Raw genomic sequence first — 15,127 nt, forward strand, 5'->3', positions numbered from 1 at the left:
TCTGGAGGATGCTCATCTCATTCTGTGTTACAAGCCTATAGTTACAAAGCAATTGGAAACCAATGGTTTAACTAAGGTTATTTAACTCTGAGAATCCTTGGGAGTCTATCACAACCACCAACCCATCAACTATACATCTGAGACAAAAGAAGAAAACTTAAAGAGTATGAGTCAGACAAATGTGGGTTCAAATGATGTATATTAAATTTTTTCCAGGACCATGTTGCTTGCCTGCCAAATTGGAATAATAATATCTTAGAAATAAAATATTCTTCTAAGTACCTCCATTAATCAGTTACTTGTAGGCAGGGATCATTTGATTTGTTTATATTTATTCAGTTTTTAATAATGTTGGGTCCATAGTAGATACTCAGAATAGGTGAATTTCTTCTTGCAGGTGATCCAAGACCTATAAGCTTCATTAATAATGGACTCTTAGGGCAATTAGATTTCCTCCCTTTCTTGAACTCAACATTCCCTTCTGTAACACAGGATATTCTCTTAGTTTCTTTCCAACTTTAGTATTTGATGAACTTGCCCCTTCAGTAACTCTACCCCACTGCTGCTCCCCATTAGTAATGCTACAGACTGAGGAAACCTAAGTCACACACAATTTTGTATTTACAGATACACATGCATTTACAACAAATTATATAAAACAACTACAATACTATTGCACTCACAGCCTATTTTTGCCTCTTTAAAGGTCAAGAGGTTTTTTTTAATCTTCTTTTATTTGGATTGTTTAGAAAGATGAAATCCAGGACAAGTTGCCACTAGCACATATTATTTTGCTTGAACCTTGGTGGTTAATTGCGCTATTACTGTGATTGATGAACATTGCACTGCAATCAGCTGGAAGCTGCTGCCTTCCACTCAACAGAAATGAGGTCACAGAGCAGGGCTGGGGAATTGCCATCTAGCAAGCAGGTCTGTTTGTTGCCCAGTAGAAGAGTTTGCCACTAGAACATTTAACTCTTGATTCCATCTGTTGTGAAGATTCTTGCTCCCTTGACTGGCTCCTGCCTTTTAAAGACTTTATAACAGTTTTAAGTAAAACAATTAATCTTTGGATGTTCAGTAGGAGAGAACAGACTATTGGATATAGTTACTAAAATATCCAGAGTAGGGACCTTGGCCTGAAATCCTACTACTAAGGTAGATGCCCAGAGAAAATAGTAATCATCCATGACACTGTATGCAATTTTATGGAGTAAAAAGCACATCCCAGGGCTGAGGTTGTAGCTCAGTGGTAGAGTACTTGGCCAGCATGTGTGAGGCACTGGGTTCAATCCTTAGCACAGCATTAAAAAAAAAACAAATAAAATAAAGGTATTGTATCCATCTACAACTAAAAAAATAAAATAAAATAAAAATTTTAAAGCACATCCCAGGCTGGGCATGGTAGTTCACACCTGTAATCCTAGCAACTCGGGAGGATTGCAAGTTCTAGACCAGCCTCAGCAAATTAGTGAGGCATTAAGCATCTTAGTGAGTCTCAAAATAAAAAATAAAATGGACTGGGCATGTGGCTCAGTGGTAGAGAATCCCTAAATTCAATCCCCAAGTCCAAAACAACAATAACAAAAAACAACACACACACACACACACACACACACATCTAGAACCAAACCCCTGAGAAGGGAATATATATTTCCATGATCAGAGAAGTCAATCAAGTCAAACCCCTAACATGCCCCATTGCAGTAGCATGGAGGCTGCTCAAATCATTGCATGAGAGTCAGATAAGTATAACCTGACAGAGGCAAATGTAGGAAAAGCCAGTACTTGGCCCTGAGAAGTACTGGGCATTTTCTATTTAGGCCCATGGGATCTGGTTGCCTGGGAGACTAACTCTGCTTTCCTGAGCATGAGACATCCATCACCTCAGATTAGTCTGAGTAGTTGAGCAATTTGTTAACAGATTAAAGACATAAGTCTTTTCTCTAGTGTATCTGCAATCTGATGGCCCTGGCATTGTATCCTAATGTGTCTCTCATGTTTGTGTGATCTTGCTCAAGTTTCTTGTCTGAATAATATCTATCTAAAGGAGATGAAATATAAAATGTGGTTAAGAACACAGAACTTGTAGCCCACAACCTGGAACCCCACCCCAACCATTTATTCATTATGCGACCTTAGGCAAACAAGAACCTCTTTGTACCTTCTTTTCCTCATCTTTTTAATTTAATTTTATTTTTGCAGTGCTGAGGATTGAACCCAGGGTCTCATGCATGCTAAAGCAAATACATTTCTGAGCCGCACCCCTAGCCCAATTTCCTCATGTTTAAATGAGGTCAATTACAATGCCTTCCTCACAAAGATGTTAGGTAGATAAATGAGTTAATATGTATAAAGTGCTTGGAACAATGTCTAGTGCAGAGTAAGCATGACATCTGTGTTAGTTGAAATGGCATTGGGATGATAATCCTGATCGATCAGATTCGTTCTGAAGATGAACTAAAATGCTGAAGGTAAAAATAAAATCACAGAATTATTTGTGCCTGAATAGACCTAAGATCATGCAAATAAAATCCCCACTTTATAAGTGAAAAATCAAGACTCAGAGATGGGAGGTAGCTGGTTCAGAGCCATACATAATTAAATGGCAGGGTCCAGGTCTCCTAACTGCAAGTCCAAATTTTGTCCTCTGCATTGCATCAAAAAAAAAGCAACATTTCCATAGAGATGACTCTGGATGGTTCTTTTATGTGGTCATTTGACCTGTTGCCAGCTAATGCATTTTCCTAGGACAATGAAATGTGTTTGAAATAGAAAGAAAACTGAGAAAAGGCTCTTTCCCTAAACACACACTGACTCTTGAAGTGGCACGTTAGTGTAGGAGAGAGAAGGCTAAGGATTTGGGCCATGGTTGAGAGGAAACATTTTCAGAAATCATTGCTAGTTCCATGTCATTACTTCAGATAACCCCAAATGTGTCCCTGTGTCCACAAGCTGGAATCATAAACTAATCCATTCAGGCTTCAGAGTATCTATTTTGGGGGGTTAGGTTGGTTTGGTTGTTGTTGTTTTCTTCAGGTGCTTAATTAAGGGGCTTCCACCAGAATGGGCTCTTTGGTAGACACCAAGGTGTCACTCCCAGGACAACAGGATTGATATTGGGACCTCTGTGTTCAGTTTTCCCGAGTTTTTCAGGGCCATTCCCCTTTTGATTTATTCTGCTTTGGCTCACATTTCTCAGTGGAACTGCTCAGAAGTAGCTGACAAGTGGGTTAGAGGAAAGGGGCAGGATGGGAGAAAGACCCTATGAAGAACAACAGAAGTTTAGAGGGATTTGATCTAGAGAAAAAGTAAGTCCTAGAGGTCATTATTCTTGTTCTCAAATTATTGGAGGGTATCATGGGCAGAAAGAGCAGAGGCAGCAAGATCTCTGACAGCAGAGCTGATACCATTGGGGTGGGAAGGGGAAGAAGAATTTCCAAGAGGCAGATTCCAGCTTGAAGCAAGGAAAACTTTCTGAGTCTGAGAGCTGTGCAAGGATGGGGTCCCTGCATGAAAGCTGTGCTTTAAAAGAAAGAGAATTGGTTGCAGGGCCTGACAGCCACTTATCAAGAGATGGGAAGGTTGGGACTGATTAATTAGACTAGGTATCTCACCAACTCTTAAAATTTTCAGGTCCTGGGAGCCTAAGATCCAAAGATCAATTTCGTGGAGTCCCCACAATCAAGAACCAGCTGGAAAGAAGCAAAATATGAAACTAATGACCCATTCTTTATCTTGCCTGTTATTTCTTTTTCTCTTTCTTGCACTCATTGCTTGCTATTTCATATAGCAGGTACCTTTGACATTTGCAGGAGATAATCCTTTTAAGTATATTTCTGACTCAGCCTTTGCTCCTTCAGCATCACTAGAGAGTCTGAGCTCTCCAGAGATTAGTGCTGGCCTGTCACCACAGCAACTGCCCAGGCCCTGTGGGCATCCATTGTAACAAGCATGGGACTTTGTGAGCCAAAGCTCGACTTTGGTGAGAAAAAACTCCACAGGGAGCCTGATATGAAGCAAGAAGGTTGTACTTCGGGAAGTTTTCTTTAATAGGATTAGCTGTAGAGGTAGGACTCACTTTACACATTTGGCCAGCTCCTGAAAAGTGTGGGTGTGTGACAAATTTTAGTAAATGGAGGAAATCTCATCATAAAGGCAGAAAGTAAACTCTTCACAAGTCCCTGATTTAAATCCTCTTCATAAAATGGAGTTTTTAAAGGGAATCTCCACCAATGCCATGTCCTGTGCTGTTAGTCTAGTACTGAGCATCTGTAATTGGGGCCACCTGCAGAGAACTCCCCAGGGGATGGCAAAGAACAGCAGCAACTCAGCTTGCTGGGGGCTAGGAATGGACAATGTATAACAAGGAGAAGCAAAGTGCACATGGGGGCACAACAGGGGTAGGCTTGGAGAGTGGGCCTTGCCTAGCATGAGCAGTTCTGCTGCAGCAGTGGTGGGGTGTCCGAGAGACGTGTATTCTTAGAGGCACCCAGCACAGAGGGGTCCGTGTCCAGCGAATCAGACATCTTATCACAAATGGCATCCACCAGGCGCTCGAAGGCCTGCCTCACACTGATGTTCTCCTTGGCACTGGCTTCAAAGAAGTCAAACCCTAGGAGAGAAGAGACACAGGTACATAGTTTCCCCATTCCTTCAACTGGAACCTTTTTGTGCCCCCAGCAGAGTACTCTGGATCAATATGGCCTGTACTCAGAAGTGAAGTGAGGAGGCCTAATTCCACAGGCAGAGGGTACTGCTTCAAGGAGACAGTATAGGGCAAGGGTTACCTGCACAGGTTGTAGAGTCAGACAATCTACCATTGACCCAGCTATTTAGTCCCATGCAAATCACTTGTTCTCTTTACAAATCAATTCCCAGGGTTGTAAATAGTGATAATTTTACCTACGTCACAGAGTTATTTCAAGTACAAAACAAGATAATGCATGTGAAGTATATGGCCCGATTCCTGACACAGAAGGAGTGTCATAAGGTGTTTGCTTAAATATGTGAGCATTTATACTTCTTAAAGCATTTAGTACATCCATTATCTCATTTGCTTTTCACATTATCCTCTCCATATCACTAGTGCAGACACTGTGGCCTAGGGAATTAAGCTGGCTTGCCCAAGGTAAGTAAAAACACCAGTATGAGAAGCCTCAGTTTTGGACTTTTTGATCAGGGATTTTCTTCTTTCCCCTGCTTCTCACCCAAGTCCAGCCAGCTCTAATCTGGGCTCTGGGAGGCAGCCCAAGAGCCACAATGAGCTGGGCATGGTGGTGTATGCTTGTTATCCCAGTGACTCGGAGGCTAAGACAGGATATCACAAGTTTAAGGTCAGCCTCAATAACTTGAAACCCTATCTCAAAATAAAAAAGGACTGGGATACAGCTCAGTACCCCTGGGTTCAGTTCTCAGTAGAAAAAAAAAAAAAAAGCGCCACAATGAATAAGTGAAGTTTTATTTGATCCTTTCTACCCACAAACACACTGGCTTGTCTCCATTCAGTGAGGTTCCTCCTCCCTAAAGCCTAAAATCCACTAAAATGATTCTATATATCTTTCCTTCCCCTCAAAAGCCCAATAAAAGGCCCAGGGGAAACTGCCTGAGGTGTGCCACATTCTTGTCTGGTTTTTGAGATCTCTGACAACTCTTTCTGTGACAACGAATAACACTTGGTTGTCCCAAGAGAAACAATCCAAGGCCCTCCTAGTTCAGACAATGTGGCCTGTCCCACCTGAGGAATCCTGACCAGGTTGGTGGCAGCCCTCAGAAGCAGAAGCGCCCTTCCCATCATGTCCCCAGGGCAGCCCATTCCCTCCCCTTTTTCTTCCTTCCTTCCAAGTCTTCATTTCTTTTCAAAAGCCTCTCTTCCTTTTTTTCTTTTTCTTTTCATTTAGCTCATTTCCCCCTTATGTTCCTTGAACTTTCTGTTGAGCATCTACTATCTATGTTAGGAGCTTTAAAATATCATTACTTAATCCTCACAAGAGCCTGTCATCATCTCCAATTTACAAATGAGAAGACAAAGGTTTCAAAGTTCTGTGTAACACTCATACATGTGGCTGTGTTAGTGGAAATCAGGTTTATACCTGTGTTTGCCTGAATCTGAAGTCTATATAGAGCCCTGCCTCTCGTTTCTTCCTCTTTCTTCCTTTCACTTGGCATTCTTTCTTCTTGATCATATCTTTTTTCTTCCTTTAAAGTCTGTTTGCTTGATCTTACTACCACAGTGTCTGAATCTGGGAGAGTCACTGCACCTGTCTGAATCACTTAACCTCTCTGATTCTCAGGCTACTCATTTGTCAAGTAGGAATAACAACAGAGTCTTCCTACTGAGAGCAGTTGGGAGGATTGAGTGAGAAAATGGATAAATTGCTGAAAAAAGTTGCCTGTTATAACGTTTCTTTCTGCTCTTCTTTCATCTTGCTCCTCTCACCTCTATATCTTTCTCCCTCTTTTATCATCTCTTCCCACAAAGGGGAGAATATCTTTCTTCCTCCCACCTCCCACCTGTTACTCCACCATCCACAGAGCAGCCTGAGGCCCTAGGTACAAATGAGGCTCCTTTTCTCAGCCTTCCCAGCATAAAGGCACTCACAGCTCCTGCCAGCCCAGCTCCAGCTGCTAGCCTCTCCGGTGGCTGAGTTCCTGACCTGAGAAAAGCAAGCTGCAGAAGTGCTCGCTAATTGTGGATATGTGACGAAGAAGAAGAAGGCAGCTGCTGGCTCATTATCCTCAGCATCAGAGACCCTTCAGCATATAGCTTTTCCTTAATGAATATCACAAAAATTAGCTCCTTGGTATTTGACTGGCTTATGGCAAGTGGCAGTGTTTGGGCATGTGGAGGGGAGTGTATTGCTCGCCTAAGAAAGGAGCAAACAGATAAAGTAGTAAGTAGGCTTTCACCATCAGTATAGATGAAGGTGAGAAAACAGGTCAAAGCCAAAGGCACCAATTCCTTCTGAAGAACTGACTCTGAGGGAAGGACATGACACATTGGAAGGTGGGCATTGAGAAAAGGCCTGAGAGCCAGCCTGGATTTTAATACAGCCTGTCAGTTACTAGCTCTGTGACCTCAGGGAAATTCCCTAATGACCTTCAGCCTCTATGTCCTTTTCTGTAAAATGGGGTCAGTGCTATATACCTCATAGGGTATTAATTATAATTAAACACGCAAAACTATGTGAAGTGATTCACATAGAATACATGGCAATTCCCCTTCCCATATTTTCTCCTCCCACTATAGTCTCTACCCTTCCATTGTCTTCGGGGAAGCCCTCTGGTTCTTCATCATTCATGATCAATCAATAAACCAGTTCTTACTGTACAGATGTTGCACCAGGTTTGATGTTGAGTGTCAGGAACACAAAGAGATCAAATCTACCTGTGGAGAAGCCACGCTAATAAGAGAGTCCATTCCTCACTTCTGCATTGTTCTTAACAGTGCACAAATACAATTTTAGAAAACCTTGCGAGGTGGGTAAGCCAAGGCAGGGTTTATCACTCATAATTTGTAGATAGGAAAACTGAAGCTCAGAGATGGGGCATAAAGGAGGACTCTGTTATGCCTCTTTGTCTCACTCTCAGTTGGAACAGTGACAGAACAAGCCATAACATTCTAACACAATTAGAAGAACCAGAGGCCATACAGGAATTCAGAAGAGAAGGAGAGGAGAGGGAAAGGAAATTTTCTGAAGTTACTGGGGATGTGAATTTTAATGTCAGAACTAAACAAAACTCTTCACCTAACTTCTCATTCTTCAGGACCCAGCTTCGGTGTGGTTCATTTCCCCAGTGATTCCCTCTGCCTTATAACTCATTCCTTGTGTGGTAAAAATCCATTTGACTGGGAGCTCCCCAAGCAGGGACTGTGCCAGTCATCATCAGAGCTCAAGACCAGTGGAGTAGTAGGTGCTCAGTGAGTATTTGTTGAATGAAGGAGGTTGGAATGAGCAGGGAGGGCATGGTTGAGGGGATACAGACATTGGGGCTCATGAAAGCTTAGCTCAGCATGGAAGATCCTGTGCTGGGCTGTGGGGACCCTGAAGTGAATCAGACACAGTTCCTACCCTTGAGGAGCTCCTAGTCTAGTGTGTAAGAGAGACACTTTAACAACATTTTAGAGATTAAGTGCTGAAACAGTGGAAAGGTAAGGGATGTGAGGGTAGAGAGAAAATTCCTCACCAAGTCTGGGGGCTAGGGAAGATTTCTCCAAGAAACCAGATATCAGCTAGATGAAGACATATGACTGAGTATTCACATGAGAACATACATGTGTAGCACACCAGGCAGGGGAAATGGCATGAGCATAAATAAGTGGGCAAAAACACAGCATTGATATATGCTAGAAGGAGAATAGTAGTTTATTATCATTATAGCAAAAACCCAAAATGGTGAGAGATGAAATCAGTAGGAAGCTAACGTAAAGAGCTTATATGTCATGCCAAGGAGATGATTTCACTGTCTTCTCAAAGGTACCCAAAGTACTGAGAACTCTGATTCAAGCTACCAACTCATGGGTCTAGTCAGGTCAGAATAACTCCCAATTACCCCCACCCAATTACTGTCAGACTCCTGGAAGGCCCTTTATCAGTAGGTCCTGGTGGTAACCTTTTCCTCAGGTTCATTAATAAAGAATCTCATGGTCTGAGAATCTAGTGAGGCTAGAAAGTTGACAACCAATTAAGCAGACTAGCCATTCCTCACCCCCATTCATTTCTTCCCTCTAATTGGCTTCAGAACAATGAGATTTCTGCTGTCTTATTTGTAGCCCAATTCTTAAATCACTCTATTATGTTCCCCTATGATGGTGTCTACCTTTCCTGTCCAAAGGCAGTTGTTACGGATCCACAGACTGTGTGTCTACATTGCCTTCTTCTGAACTTGACCTCAGATTTTATTCAGAAATTCACAACTAGCTAAATTTACCTCTCCTCATTCTGACACTGCTCTAAAATATTTCTCCACTATTATTATTTTCAAATCCCTTCTTCATCCTACTCTGATACCTCCTCATCTCCATCATTTATCATTCTTCAACTCACAATTCTCTTGTCATTGACAATTTTGGCAAGGGACTCACTTCTTTTCTACCCTAGGCTTACTCTTATTCTCAGGTACCCTGAATTTCATGTGAACAATCGATCTAATACTTTGGCCTATTAATTTCTTAACCATTTAATTTCCATTGTCCTTTTCCATTTTGCTTCAGCTATGCCCTTGTCTTATTACTTGAACTATTTTGACTTGGATTTGCAGCTTTAGAACTGAAAGTGGTCTTATTAATTTTATATCAGCCACACTGGCTCAAAACTCAAGACCCTTACATTAGTCAATTTTTCATCACTATAACAAAATATTTGACATAAACTTCTTAGAAAAAAAGAGGTTTATTTGGATCACAGTTCCGGAGGTTCAACGTCCTAGGCTTTGTGGTGAGGGCTGTCCCTTAACTGCATCATTTTATGGCCAATAACAATGGTGGGAGTGTGTGTGGGAGCAAGAAAATTATATATCTTGAGCCAGGAGGCAGTGAGAGCTGGGTGGGGCCAGGTTTGCTACTTTTATGACAACCCTCTCAAGAGAACTCAAGAGTGTCCTGAAAACTTCCTTCCAAGAGCACACCCTCAATGACCTAAACCTTCTACCCGGCTCCACCTCATAAAGATTTCACTACCTTCCAATTTTGCCACCCTGGGGACAAAGTCTTCCATCACAGTGGACCCTTGGAAGGCCCTCAAACTACATCCACACCATAGCAACCCTGCATGGCCTGGCCTCTGTATACTTCTCCAGCTTCATCTTTGGCTTGCTCTGTGCATACAATGTACCTCTCCCCTCTACCCCCAATAGCACTTTGCTCATTGTTTCAATCAGATTTCAACCAAGGAAATGGGAACTACTCTTAGCATATAATCCAGAGGACATTGGTTACATAGGTGATGGAAGAACTGAGAAGCTGAATACAATAGAGGAAACCCAGAGATTACCAGTGGGAAAAAATAGTATTATTAGAGGCAAAGAAAGCTGGAACCAATGGAGTAAGAGTCAGAGAAGAGGAGCAGCCACTGCTGAAGTAGCCATCCAGGGACTCCAATTCCAGGAAGCATAATATTTTAGGGTCTCTGCCTCCATATGATCTTCAGAAAGGGGCTTCTCATCCCTTTCCTGGATATGATTGGAGATAACTCTGGCCAGAGCTCAGGGAGGCTAGTAAAAAGGAAGCATGTTTCTGCCTACAAGGGAAAGAGAGTGTTTAAAATGTGGTCTTGAAACACATGTATACCAGCATAGGGTAGTGGGAAAAGTGCCCACAGAATAATAGTTTGGAGAGGGTTGCAGGAGAAAAAAAGAATGGGAGAAGGAATGATAACAAACAGTTTAAGGACTGGCACAACCATCTATTCAAAGAATATTAAAATTTTCTCTATAAGATTTTTGTTTCCCTAGTCAATAAGTTTCTTTTTTTTAAAATATTTTTTAGTTGTCGAGAGACCTTTATTTATTTATATGTGGTGCTGAGAATCAAACCTTGTACCTCACACATGCCAGGCAAGTGCACTACCGCTGAGCCCTAGCCCCAGCCCTAGCCCGTCAATAAGTTTCTTATGGGCAGGGAACCCATTCACCTCTGTGGCCCCAGGATCCATCATGCATTCAGTGACTAGAATTCAATTCAATCCATCATGCATTCAATTATGCACTGCCTAACCTACTAGAGATTTTAAATGTCTACCTATTGGCAACTGGCTTGCTGTGTCTCCTTGTGGGAGGAATATATCTCCCATCCCATCAACATTAGGTTGATGATAGGACTTACTTTGACCAATGGATATGGGCAGAAGTAATGTGACCCAAGTCCCAAAAGAAGCTGCATAGTTTAGCCATTCTGGGTTGGATCCCAGAGTAAGAAGGCACAGGAATGGAGTCACAACTGACTTGCAGCTGGTACATAATATGAGTGAGAAGTAGACCCTTATCATGTAAGCTCACCTGGTTGGTTGTTACCACAACATATTCTAAAGAAATATCATTAATATTGTGACTGAGGTAAAAATTTAAAGAGAAATCATGGCAGGCTTTGGGGGAAACACTATTGGATGACAAAATAACAATATTAAGATTTGAGTCTAAAGACTGAGTTTGAATACTGAGACTGCCGTCTACTACTTATATGGCTTAGAATAGCTACATTATCTTAAAGTTCAAAAATAGACATGGGATCTGGCATGGCTCAGTATGTGCAAGAAACATGAGTGGTCTGGACTCAGCTTCTTCTTCAGTAAAATCACTGATTTACTGCAGGGCTGGTAACATGCAACTGTACAGGTACAGACACAACTGATGATAATACCATCTAACTAGCTGGGTGTGAGGATGAAGGGCACAAGAAAATTGCTATGAAAGCACATTGTGAGTTACATCACTGTTAGTTATTATCAGTGCCAACTAGTTCTTTGTTTCTCTTCAACCAGGCTCAATGATATAAGGTTTCTATAATTCATCTCAACCCTCCAAATATTTAGTGAACACATAAAATAAGCAAGGCAAAGTAAAAAGGGTCTGTGGGGTGAGTAATAAGTAGAGGAATTGTGTGAATCAAAATGAAATCAGGGCTGGCACTCGGTGGCAGAGCCCTTGCCTGGCATGCATGAGACACTGGGTTCAATCCTCAGCACCATGTAACAAACTAAATAAACAAAATAAAGGTAATTTTAAAAAATGAAATCAAGCTTGGTAGCACATGCCTGTAATTCCAGCAGCTCTGGAGGCTGAGGCAGGAGGATCGAGAGCTCAAAGCCAGCCTCAGCAATTTAGTGAGGCTCTGAGCAACACAGTGAGACCCTGTCTCTAAATAAAATACAAAAAAGGTGGGTATATGGCTTAGTGGTTAAGTGCCCCGGGTTCAATCCCTGGTATTAAAAATTAAAAAAAAAAAATCAAAGTTGGATATATCTAAATAGAGCCACTCATTAAACTAATCCACACCCCATTTTTCAAACAGACAAACAGACCCAGAGAGAGGAAGCAAGATGTTCAAGGTCAGAAGCAAAAAGCTCCTAACTCCTAGTCTGGGTGCACTTTCCCACTACACTATGCTAGTATACATTTCAAGCCCACATTTTAAACACTCTCTCTTTTTCTTATAGGCAGAAGCACATTTCTTTTTTTACTAGCCTCCCTGGACTCTAACCAGAGTTATTTCCAAACAGATGCAGGAAAAAAGGATATGTCAAGCTAAGAAACAGAGTACAGTTGAGTCCTGGGTCTAGTAGACTTCCTAGTTGCATGAGCTAATAAATTCTATATTTTTTTTTTAGAAAAGCTAATTTGACTTGGAATTTTATCACTTGTAATAACAACAGTCCTAATTCAAGCAGAACTTATCACAACTAACATCTTTTTTTGAGATATAATTCACATACCACACAATTCACCCATTTGAGGATCAAACCCAGTGCCTCATGCATGCTAGGCAAGAACTCTACCTCTGAGCCACAACCCAGCCCCCCCGCATTTGCAATTCTTAACATGCATCTAGGTTTATTTATATAGTTATTTGTTTAATGTCTCTTTCCATGCTAGTTCCATGATGGTAAGAATTACAACTGTTTTGTTCACTATTATATCCTGAGTGACAGGACAGAACCTGATGCAGAGTATGTGTCTAATAAACATTTTTCAATGAATAAGTGAAACATATGAATGATTATCTACCCTGTGCTGGATGCTTGAGATACTGAAACAAATCAGACATATTCTCTTTTCTTAAGGGCTAGGAAGAAATAGATAAATATGTAAATAGGCAAATTCTAATAAGCAATAGAGGAAAGCTCAGAAAGTTATGTAGGACAGAGATAGGTAACTTTGATCTACCCAAATTTAACCAATTCATTAAGGCCTTCTTCAAGTACCTCCCTAAATCCTGCACTAAGAATTAGCTCATTTTCTATCTGCATTCCTGTGTGCTGGCAGTGTCTCAGGGGACTGTGGATTGAAGGTATAATGGGATAACCTGAAGTTATCCAAGTGTGGGCTTTACCACATGCTTACTGGTCTGTGAACCAAGAGGAGGCACTTTCTGGAATCTGAGAACCTTTGTAATAGAGTAGGAACAGCAAGGCCCAAGATGACCCAACTACCCCATTTATTAGGCCCTTACAGTGTGCTAATTTCTAGTCCAGTCCACTTTGGAGAATAAGGGTGAGGACACATAACACACCTCTCTCTCTCTCTCTCTCTCTCTCTCTCTCTTCTAATACACATAATACAAATATACAACACATAATTCACATTTGTACTTCAGAAACTGTCAGAGAATATAACTTTATGTTCCCTATTCCTTAACACTTAAAACATTTGCCAGACACAGTGGTGCATGCCTGTAATTCCAGCAGCTCAGGAGGCTAAGGCAGGAGGATTATGAGTTCAAAGCCAGCCTCAGCAATGGCGAGGCACTAAGCAACTCAGTGAGACCCCCCAAAAAAATACAAAATAGGACTGGGGATGTGGCTCAGTGGTTGAGTGCCCCTGAGTTCAATCCCCAGTATTTCAAAACAAACAAACAAACAAAACATTTAAGGTGTGACAAATACATACTTAGACTGGCTAAAAGTCCAAACAGTCCATCTTTTCCTCTAGAGGAAGATATCATATATTCTACAGACATGGAACTCTTAGATTGAATTCCAATAGTTACAATAAAATAAAATCAAAACTGCTCTTTTAGGCAAAGTAGGTATGGGTTCCTCTATGTGGCCACTGAAACATGCCTGGGTACCTGGGCCTCAGTGGAGTATAGGAACAAAATGTTCCAACCTTGGAAAAAGCATCACTGAGCTTCATATGCAAATCACATAGTTTTGCCTTCTATATAGTTACTTTTGTTGTGAATTGTGTTTTGGTGAGAACCATCAGTTTACATTGAAAGAAATGTTAAGAAACAATCTATGATGTTCAGTGTTGTTGGAAGGATGTATAATATCAAGGACATGGTTACATTCAGTATAGAGAGTCTTCTCTGTATTTGCCAATGAAAAGCAATGCTTCTCTGGAAAAATAGGTTTGTTTTTATATTAAGAACATTCCCTCTTTGCAATGTTCTCTAGGAAGCTCAAAGGCAATATTTTGGCCCAATTCTTTCAAGTTCACAAGAAAATTATTATAAAATATATTTATGCGACACATATATATCCATACATATATGCACACATACACACATGCATTATGTACATACCAAGTTGCTCTGCAAGGAGCCTGCCCTTCTCAGTGGGAACAACTCTCTCTTCTTCCATGTCACATTTGTTCCCCACCAGAATAACCTGTGCATTGTCCCAGGAGTAGGTCTTGATCTGAGTAGCCCTAAAAAAGAGAGAGAAATATGCTATAGATGGAAAGTTTGTGTCTCTTACATTCACAAGTTGAGCCCAACCCTACTTGTAATGGTTTTTAGAGGTGGAGCCTCTTGAAGCTAATAATGACATGAAGATAGAGCCCCAGTAAATGGGATTAGTGTCCTTACAAGGAGAGAGAGATAGAATGTGCTCTCTCTCAGCCATGAAAAATGATACAATCAGAAGGACGCTGTCTTTAGACACTGGGTGGATATACTGGTATCTTGGTCTCAGACTTCCTAGTCTTCTGAACTGTGAGAAATAACTGTTCGTCATTTAAACCACTGATATTCTTGTTGTAACAGCTCAAAATGACTAAGACACACATCCTCCTAGGTTGAAAAGGGAATTTCAAAAGTCCAAGAAGCAGTTTCCCTTCACAAAACTAGTGAGTTGCTGCCAATTTATTTAGCTGAGGACAGACACACACATACCTACCCACACTGGCTGTCACAGATTCTGACCCCCAAACCTTGGCTGCAAACTCACCCATCTCTTTGGAGTCCTTTAATATTTTGTCAATCTTCTTACTGGGCAGAGAGCTCATTTTAAAATGTGTATCTGACTACGATGTGACCTTTTTAAAAATATTTTTAGACCTTTATCGTTTTTTTAATTTTCAGTGGACACAACATCTTTATTTTTATGTGGTGCTGAGGATCGAACCCAGCACCCCATGCATGCCAGGTGAGCAGCGCTACCGCTTGAGCCACATCCCCAGCCCTACAATG

General features: G+C 41.3%; 1 protein-coding gene and 1 long non-coding RNA gene across 2 annotated transcripts in view; one reads left to right on the forward strand and one right to left on the reverse strand.

Annotated features, from left to right (window-relative positions):
* The window catches only part of LOC131424419 (uncharacterized), a 116,382-nt gene that overhangs the window by 54,882 nt on the left and 46,373 nt on the right, over positions 1 to 15,127 (forward strand). The gene's annotated exons all lie outside the window — the stretch shown is intronic.
* Rab3b (RAB3B, member RAS oncogene family) overlaps positions 4,029 to 15,127 on the reverse strand; it is a 60,066-nt gene continuing 48,967 nt past the window's right edge. Inside the window, exons 4-5 of the mRNA XM_058581451.1 lie at positions 14,240 to 14,364; positions 4,029 to 4,615 (exon numbers count right to left, since the gene is read on the reverse strand). Of these exons, the coding sequence (XP_058437434.1) occupies positions 4,428 to 4,615; positions 14,240 to 14,364 (313 nt within the window). The 3' untranslated portion in view covers positions 4,029 to 4,427. The remainder of the gene's footprint in view (positions 4,616 to 14,239; positions 14,365 to 15,127) is intronic.

Source organism: Marmota monax, unplaced genomic scaffold (assembly GCF_021218885.2).
Source record: "Marmota monax isolate L192 unplaced genomic scaffold, Marmota_monax_Labrador192_F-V1.1 WCK01_AAM20220418_F8-fsc00023, whole genome shotgun sequence".
Taxonomy (NCBI): domain Eukaryota; kingdom Metazoa; phylum Chordata; class Mammalia; order Rodentia; family Sciuridae; genus Marmota; species Marmota monax.